Here is a 9,631-nt window from a genome sequence, read left to right as displayed (position 1 = left end):
AATACTGAACTTTTGCTACCTTTGGAACAACAAACTCAAGAATAAGGGTACATAAAGTCCAAGCATATAAACAATTACTATAGATCGGAAAGAAATTTGTTATAATGCTTGCGTTGAGTTAAAGGAATAGAAATTGTTGACACAATTTGTAAATTGTGGGTACGAAAAATAGGTATAAATTTGACTATTTTGTTTGTAGTAATTTGGAAAATAGGAATATAAGATGAGATAAACGTTTAAAGTGTTGCCATTATTTTTATCCCTTTAAGTTTCACGCTTAAACACCTTCTATGTCTTCTTTCTTATATGATTAAAAAAGTGCATTTAAATTCGTTTTTTTTCATAAAAAGATAATTTTATCGAGATAGTTAACGTATTTATAACAAGAAACAATTTGAAGTATGTTTTAAAGTTAATCGTCATATATAGCAACACATTCGTAAAAGCAAAATGTCAGCTGGATGTCACTGTCAGCGTCAGCCACGGCCACGAATAATAGGAAACACAATTCTTATATCGTATCAGTTTAAAAATTCTTTAAATTAATAAAACAATAGAATAAAACAAATTCTTCAACTCAGTATTCTAAGTGCTAATAGAAAAAGTTAAATTATTCATCTAACTATGTTATAAATAAGATGAACTCCGAGTAACATTCGCGCATCTTCCGTTGTTGCGGCCGAAAAGTAGTTTCACGGGAAAAAATAAGTGACAAAAGATGCCTTTTGTTAATATCAAAAAGCAATATTTTGTAATCGGGATGTTATTTTTTGTAGTTTTATTTTTGTTTAATAGTCGACCTGCGTTTCAATGTCAATTTACGCCAGAAATCATTCCATATATCCCAACAATCTATGGGATAACACCGACGTACGCAAGACTTGCACAGAAGGCAGATCTCACAAGGTAAGACCATTTGTCACGTCGTGTTGTAAATGCCCTTGATTATTTACTTCTTCAAATATTTAAGCTTATTAATTTGGCCATGGCACAATAAATTCAAACTTTGTGTGCAGTCATTTGATTTTCTACGATAAATTTAAAAGTTATGGTAAACTCTGAAATATATACCTAATTAGTGAACTGCACAAGTTGTATTTGATGTATGTAATTATTATAATTTTTTATCTTTGTAGTTGAAATTCCTGCTGTTATATATTTTTTTTGGTTCCTTCTGAATATTTTTTGAAAACTGCTTACTATTATTGCAATTAATAGTATGATAATTCATACTTACTTTACTTTACTTTTTAATAAATTCATTGTATAACATTAAGTAATAGATAAATTTCAGTATTAAAAAAAGTTGTTAGAGAAATAAAATACATATAAATTACATTTATAAGTCACTTCTTTTTCGGCAATTTAATCAATTTCATTTCTAAAAGTTCTAAATTATTGTAAAAGTCAAAAGTTAGTGGTAATTTCATGCATTAATTTGCTTTAAATTACTCAAATGCAGTACATGGCTAAATTCAATCAAATTATATTTGCACATTTCCTTGGCTGACACTGTCTGATATAAACTGGTTAATAAACAACCTGTTTTTATTAACTCTGTTATAAAAGCTTTTAAAGGTGAAATTGTTAAGGTAGTTTTGGTATTATTTCTGATTTCATTGTATTTGAGTATACTAACAGAATTGCAGCTTTTGATGTTCAGAAAATATATCTCTTTGAATGATATTTCTATTGATACCACAATATTATTCAAAGCATTGTATATTTACATATTAATAGGTAGCCTTAGAAAGTAGTTATGGATTTACTAAAAATAATATAGGGCATTTTATAGTTGGCAGGCTGGTAAAGTTTCATTTCGAATTTCATTATTGTAAAAATTCTTTTATGTTGAATAGACAAGGGAACAGTTAAAGAACATCAATGTAAGAAAGAAAAATTATGTTTCAACTAAGGGTATTTAATAATACATCTGATTGTTTATAAGTTTATAGATAAAAATAATGTAAACTTACTTCTTACTATGTTACATATACCTTCTTACTATCTTACATTACTCAACTATGTAGGAATGTAGGACACAGTCTGGAAGAAGACATAAGTTACCTAAGTCCCTGGAAATGTATGCTGCTCCCATATGACATGTTTGATTCACATATTTACTTGATCTGTAATGATTCAATAGATTTGAAGAAAATTTGACATATAAAACATAGTCTCGGGTAACATGAGCTACTTATCTCCCTTTTTTAATACTGTGCAGTTGAAGTCGCAGGCTATGAAAAAAAAAGATGTTTTAACAAGACAAATAGTTTATTCTCAACTAAGTAACTCTTTTCCTTGTTTCATGACTAAGTTGGCAGTCATTTGTTTATTTTGTTATCATTAACAATTGAATAATGAAAATATTCAAAGGCCAAAACATTCTTTGTGTTACATTCAAAGCAACTATTGCATAAACATTGATTCAGAACTATTTAAGACTTGTATGTTATGCAAATATTCTTCTTTATTGAAGTATTCTCTACTTTAGAGCATTTTAAGTGGAATTATTATATTTGGTTAGTTCCGAATTACCAATATGTTTAAAAGTAATTTAACCGGGCTAGGTCTTTTAAAGAAAAGAAAAATATATTTTACTTGTTTATTAATGTGAAGTTTGTGTAATATTGAAAATAATCGTCCAGGCAATGCGGAAACTGGTGTAGTTTCTAATTAAAAAAGATTTTAACAAAAAAATGTCCTTAGATTGTCGCAGACTCTGATGTTGGTGAAGAACTTTCACTGGATTGTTATTGAAGACTCTAGTACGAAGACAAAATTAGTTGAAAATCTCCTTAAAGAATCAATGCTCAAGTACACGCATCTAAATGTTAAAACCCACAAGTTAAAACATTCAACGGTATGTATTTTATCAATTAATTTTAATTTTTCACATATGAGTTTTACTTTTTACACATACGTTTTTTTTTAATCGGCTTATGGCTGATGTAAACTTATAAATAAAACAAAGAATATAAATAGAAGCAAGGACATATAAATGTTACATTGTAAAAGGTTTAATTCATGTGTAACTGAAAGCCATTAACCTTATTGATAAGTTTGTTGATAGGTAACTTTAACTTGAGATAAGAAGAATAAGAGGAAACCTTCCTGGGTTAAAAACTATGTAATTTTGATGAAAATAATAAAATATGCACAAGTAAAGGATAATGGTCAAATTATTGGTTACCAAATGTTACTTACTTTCATGCCGTTTGTTAATTTTCCAATAAATCTTAACATTAAACTTCAATACAGTTTTTTTTTACGAAAATTAAATTTCTATAAAGAATGAAAAGATATATTATTTTAGATTTGCTTCTATTTTTCCTCTAAATTTACTGTTAATTTTAAATTGAAATTTATATTACAGGCAAGTGGTGTCGAACAAAGGAATGTAGCTTTGAACTGGCTCCGTGAACATTTATTGAAGATTCATGATACAAAGGGTGTTGTTTACTTCATGGATGATGATAACACATACTCTCTTAAAGTTTTTGATGAGGTATGTTAACTTTTAATCTGTTATTCATAATTACACTGCCATGACTCTTGTAATATTAACACAAGTTACTGTGACTTTACTCTAAATTAAACTTTAAACATCCTTTAGAATGGAAAAGAAAATTGTTTAATGCAAAAATCTTGTAAACTACTATGATATAAAAATGTGGTACAGAGTAGCCAGCTTAGTTGGTACAGGGATGGCAAAGACCATCACTAGGCTAGTTTTCAGCTAGCCCGTTGCTCACACCATTAATGCTTAGGCAAATAGTTTTGTGTTACTCTATTAATAAGTTGTTCTACAAAACAATTGTCACAATAGCGCCAATTTAGAGCAATAGTATAAATGAAGTATGACATGGTTCCAACAATCAAACAATGTCAAACAACTTACATCTATTCGTTTTTATCAATTAGAGTTTTAGAGTGCGGAACACAATTTTTTTTGTTTTTAATTACTTTGTTTATAGTAATATATTATTTGTTTTATTACAGTTTGTAAGGTAAGATAAAAATTTAATTAAAAAAAATGTTTTATCAGCTTTATATTGCGAAATAAAAGTAAATATTAGTCGTATGTTTTTCCAGATTATGCTCTATATCTGTACCAAATTTCAGTGAGATCTATGCAGCTGTTCTGGATATAGTTTGGAACAAATAATCATCCAAACATTCTCATTTACAATATTAGTAAGATTTAGTAGTTTATAACAAGTGGAGTATTTCTTTGTCTTAAGGTCTATTTAAGTATTTCTTTTTCAATTTACAGATGCGAAAAATTAAGAAAGTTGGAGTATGGCCTGTCGGTATAGTGGGTGGCATGAGAGTTGAAATGCCACTTGTAACCGATGGAAAAGTGTCCGGGTTCAATGCTGTTTGGAAACCGTTCAGACCATTCCCAATAGATATGGCTGGCTTTGCTATTAATGCTACATTGTTTATAGACCATCCCGAGGCCAAGTTTTCAAGAAAGGTACAATCTGGTTATCAGGTGAGTTTTTTTGTACATTTTGGTATTTTAAGTCGACATATGTGTTCTTAAACAATCATATTTATCAAAGTTTACACAGATGTGTGCAGCTGCAAGACTTGTCTAGAACAATAGAAAAAATATGGTATTACATATACATATTAAAAAAAAACTGTTAAAATAGAGCCATTTTGCTATAATTTTCAATATACTTTCAAATATACTTACATTGGAAAAGTAAAATTTGGCATATAGAAAATCCTAAAATAATGTAATTTATTCAGTCTTATTTTTAATTAGACATAACTAACCAACGCAAGTAAAACTTAATGCGCAACATTTGTTATCTGCGATTTGGTAAGGCAATTGTTTAAGCAGTCAAGCCGTAATCAACATAAATTCATTTGCATAATATCAACTGGCCAATTTACTTTTTTTCTTGTATGCCAACCTGAAAAAACCAGTTTTACCAGTTTTTGCTGCATGTATACATACATTTTAATAAATTGTATGTTATGTTAACATTTAAATAATATGGTAAATGGTTAAAACGCTGCTTGTTTTCTTTGACTCACAACATAAATAAAACCACAAAGTAGATGACATAAACATAAAGTAAATGACTAATTCCTTAGTAAATATATTGATGTATATGCATTTACTCTTTACACAGTTAATAATAATTCAGGGCATAATAGAGCGGTACCCGTCACTTGAGTTCACTGACTGATAAGGGTCATTCAATTAAACTTCATAGATATCTGCTTGTTTATATAAGGCAAAAGCGTGCCAATTTTACTGAGGTCATGATAATTAAGGACCATAAAGATGAGTATTCACTGAAGTAAAAAAAAAAATTAAAAAACTAATTTTTAAGGTCTTCTTTGAAGATAAGATTTAGGTTATATTTTATGAAACTATTTCTAAAAGACTGAAAAGATGAAACACTCCGGTTGTACTATTTGACCAAAGTTCATTGGTGCAGAAATATGTTAAAAAAACTTTTTTTCATAGTGATGTCAGTGATAAAGATAGTTTATAGGTTTACGTTATTATTTTTTCGTATTTTTTATGAAATAAAAGATGGATATTCCACTCTAGTGCAACCGCACCCTTAGCGGTGATAACTAGTGAACCATGAATGTAGTTGAGTTCAGACCACAATCGAGATATTAGCTCGTTATCGTGTTATGGATACTATTTTAAATTAACCTCTTTATCAGTCATTTCCTGGACGTAACGGCAGCATTTTTCCTTTTAATAATATAAATATTGTGCGTAATTAATGTATACCGTATTAATATAATACAATGGTTAAAACTAATATAAATATCTATTTCATTCGTCCTATCAATCTGATATTTTTTTTTTCGAAAAGTAATCATTTTCGGATAGTGTTAAAAATAGCGCCATCTATTATAGAATTCAGACATCCTACCTTCATCCTTGACAACTGCAATGACATTTTGAAAGATAAAGATGGCGTCTGTATATTATATAATTACTTTTCCAGGAAAGTGAAATTCTCAAGTATGTTGTAACAAAAGAAGAGTTAGAACCGCTGGCGGAGAACTGCACCAAAGTGTATGTGTGGCACACACGCACACAAACACCGTCAATACTCAATCCGAAGAAATTAAAACATCCCCCATTGCCCGACGGCCATATTGAAGTGTGAATTGAATATATACAGCCATATTGACATTTGAATTCAATACATTTGAAGTCATATTGAAGTATCAATTCAACATGGCTTTCAACCAATTTTTTTTAAAATTTAGAATTCAATATTTATGTCAGCCATATTTTATTACGGGTTCAATATGGTGATCAACTATTTTGAACTTAGAATTTAATAAGGCGATTAGCCATTTTGAATATGGAATTTAATGTGGCGATTAGCCATTTTGAATTTGGAATTTAATATGGCGATTAGCCATTTTGAATTTGGAATTCAATATGGCAGCTATATTAAGATGTGCGCTTCATCTTATCATACTACTACCTTTTGGATTCCTGTTAGAGTTTTAGGCATACATTAAGTGAAGCTGGACAGGGTGATTATTTTCGAAGGCGTCCTTAAAAATCTAGCTATATACCTATCTTTTAGACGTAGACTAGTTGCATTTGACTAAAATTCCCTAATGATTAGACTTATATGTAAATTAACAACATATGTATGTACTGATAAATCTGTTTTTTTATTTACACCAGTATTATATAAATAATTCAATATATAAATAGTATCGACCTTTAGTGAACGCTAGCTTTTTAGTTTTATACATATTCTCTACTACGTTTATTTTTTTATTAGTATAATTAAGCTTTATTTTTATATATCGGTTCTTTTTGACGTTATGTAAAGTATTTTACTCTTATTTAAAAAAAATCACATTCTTTATGTAATCGTGCTCCTTGTATATGTATGATATCGGATTATTGTAATTATTATTCAAAAATTGTATGGAAAAGGCTTGTTTAAATACAAAGATGATTTATTGAACTTAATTTTAGGCAATATAGTCAGTATTTTCAATACTCTCGTCTCGTTTTAGGGTCCATCTATGTAATTTATTTTCAAAACATAGATTTTTTGAAAGTTAAAAAATGTTTCTTTTTTTTACTTTAGAGATGAGAACTTACAATTACGGTTGCTTGATCGGTAACTAACTTCAAGTGCTTAATAAGTTACCAGTGTTATTTTGAAGTGTTTTTTCTTTAAATTGCAGCTAGTTATGATTATTGTCATATCTACAAATCGTTTAATTTTTTTTATTTTACGTACCTATACATGTTCAATATTTATTGCTTCTATAAAACCTTATATTTATCGAGTTTTGGTAAATACTTCGAATTTTGTTATACTTTATTTTTAAGTTTTTTTACTAAACGTATCGTTTACATTAATTCAGCTAATTTTGTTTATAGCAAAAAAAAACAAACCAGTTATATTAAATAGCTTTATAGATTAAAAAATATTCTAAGACACTCAAGAATGTGTTTTTCGTATTATTTTTAAATGCATATCTCTTTATTAAATATCACAACGATAAGCAATATTGATTCAGGTAGGCTGTTAAAAGTGTTTTTAATTTTTTTTGTCTGTAATTTCTCTTTGACAAATATTAATAAATAATAAACATTCTTTTATCACAAGTTCATAGATATTTTTAAAAAAAATTGTGATAAAAGTATTTTATGTGTGAAGTAGCAACAGATGGCAGCGTCTTAGAACCTGACGTATGATATTCTCTCTCTCTCTCTTACTTACGGCGGTCGTATATTCCGTTTCGTTCACTCTCTAATACGGTATTTCATAGCTAACTTCACAGAGGTTACAACACACGATATTCTTAACTTTTACCTTTACCAATATTATTCATTTCTTAAGTCTTGTATTAGTTAATGTAGGTTTCTGAGCAATTATTTACTATTAGTTTATTTGAGGCACAATTTTTTATATTTGTAAATACTTTTTCGTGCAATATGCTGGAAACTGGTGAAGGTATTTCTTTTGTCTATTTTGATTATCCTGCCCTTAAAATGGACAATTGAATAGGGACTTAATTATTTAATTTTAAATAAACATTATGGATTAAATTCAATTTAATAATAAAAGGGCCTTACTTAACGTAATTTCTTTAAACCCTTTTAACATTCCAAGCTTATTCGTATTCTTTTTTTTAAATTATTACGATAATAATCTTAAGTGGAAAACAGCTTCTCTTTTTTTGTCGACTAAATAATCCTTAATGTATTATGGAAAGTAGGTATAAAAGAATACGTGTGTTCAATATGTTTGTATGATTATAATGTTAGTTTTATTCAGCATAATAATTCCTAGATTTATTGCTCAAGCATCACAGTCGGTCTAAAACATATCCCCTTCATAATTTATACATAAATTTTAATACGCGTCACAGTAAATAAAGGCTCTGAAGTTAGCATGCAGCGCATCTGACAACAAACGAGGCGTATGCTCTGTCTCTTTCTAACACGTGATATTGCGTATATATTTGTTCCACTCACTCATTGCGAATAGTTCGCAGCTAACTTCAGAGGCTTTTTATTCTTGTCGTGTATATTTGTACTTATTGTAACGTGTACATTATTTAAGCAATAATTTACTGTGTTATTACAATCACGATCAATTAGTCTTGTAATTTTCGAATTGTCCCATATAGGGATGTTAGTTTGTAAATGAAATGATATACATTTATTTTATTGTAGATAATAAATTATTTTATTTTTTATTTATTTATCTTTGTATTTATATTTGGTTACTGTGTAGATATCGAACATTTTAAAAATACTGACAACGACCTATATATAGAGATTTTATTTTCCAAAATGTTTTGGTGACAATCGACATGTTTTTACAAAATCAAATGATGTATCTTGCTTTTAGTTTTATTATTTAAATTTGGCCTAATTTTTGTTATTATAACAAATACTCAAATAATCAAAACAATTTGATAAATCAAAAATGATATTATAATTATTAATATTATAGTTTTCTTTATATGCAATAACGTAATAGCAAATTCTTGCATTGCAATTGCATAGAAGACAGGGGAGAAGTGTCAGCAATTCCGCATGTCGTCTGATGAGTGCGGGGCGAAGGCTTAATTTTAAGGCCTCTTTCCCTTCCCTCTCATTTTTTCTAAGGAAAGGATCGAAGGGGAATTCTATTTCATGAAGGAATGCATAGGAAAAGTAATTCTCTTTTACTGCGTCCCTCCTATCGATTCAAGGTAGGCAACGTATCTGCGATTGCTTCGCTATTTCGGCGAATTCATGTGACCTCTTGTTCGTTTGCCACCTTTTAATATAAAAAAAAAATTGATATTTTTTAGTGTTAAAGAAAACAGTAGGGTTACAAAACATAGCATTTTTATACCACAATTGAGTTAAAAAAACACGAAGACTTTGTTTTTGTAAATTTATACAATTTGCATTGTATTTTATACATCAGAAGAACCTTTTACTTGTTAATTATAAGTATAAAAAGAAAAATATATCAGTTTAGTTAAATTCGGTACTAAAATGATTTAAACAGAATAATGTAACATGAAATCAACAGTTATTTTGAAAACTAGGTAAATTGTGCAAATAAAATCTCATACCACTGTAACGAAATATTAATAAAGTTAT

General features: G+C 28.5%; 1 protein-coding gene across 1 annotated transcript; it reads left to right on the top strand.

Annotated features, from left to right (window-relative positions):
- The first annotated feature begins 473 nt into the window (after positions 1 to 473).
- On the top strand, positions 474 to 7,316 carry GlcAT-I (Glucuronyltransferase I). The gene is made up of 5 exons (XM_013317316.1): positions 474 to 906; positions 2,710 to 2,863; positions 3,377 to 3,508; positions 4,277 to 4,498; positions 5,991 to 7,316. Exons 1-5 carry the CDS (start codon positions 719 to 721, stop codon positions 6,153 to 6,155), a joined length of 861 nt encoding a protein of 286 aa, XP_013172770.1. The 5' UTR covers positions 474 to 718; the 3' UTR covers positions 6,156 to 7,316.
- Positions 7,317 to 9,631: the final 2,315 nt, after the last annotated feature.

The sequence above is a fragment of the Papilio xuthus genome, unplaced genomic scaffold, assembly GCF_000836235.2.
Source record: "Papilio xuthus unplaced genomic scaffold, Pxut_1.1 DF826938.1, whole genome shotgun sequence".
NCBI classification, from domain to species: Eukaryota; Metazoa; Arthropoda; class Insecta; order Lepidoptera; family Papilionidae; genus Papilio; species Papilio xuthus.
Note: the sequence above shows the minus strand (reverse complement) of the source record. Positions and strands in the feature narration are given on the sequence as shown.

Excerpts from the sequence above, each read along its gene's own strand:
- GlcAT-I (XM_013317316.1), top strand. The coding sequence starts at position 719 with ATGCCTTTTGTTAATATCAAAAAGCAATATTTTGTAATCGGGATGTTA. Across the intron at positions 3,509-4,276 it reads CTCTTAAAGTTTTTGATGAG|ATGCGAAAAATTAAGAAAGT; the intron begins GTATGTTAACTT and ends TTCAATTTACAG. Across the intron at positions 4,499-5,990 it reads AGGTACAATCTGGTTATCAG|GAAAGTGAAATTCTCAAGTA; the intron begins GTGAGTTTTTTT and ends TTACTTTTCCAG.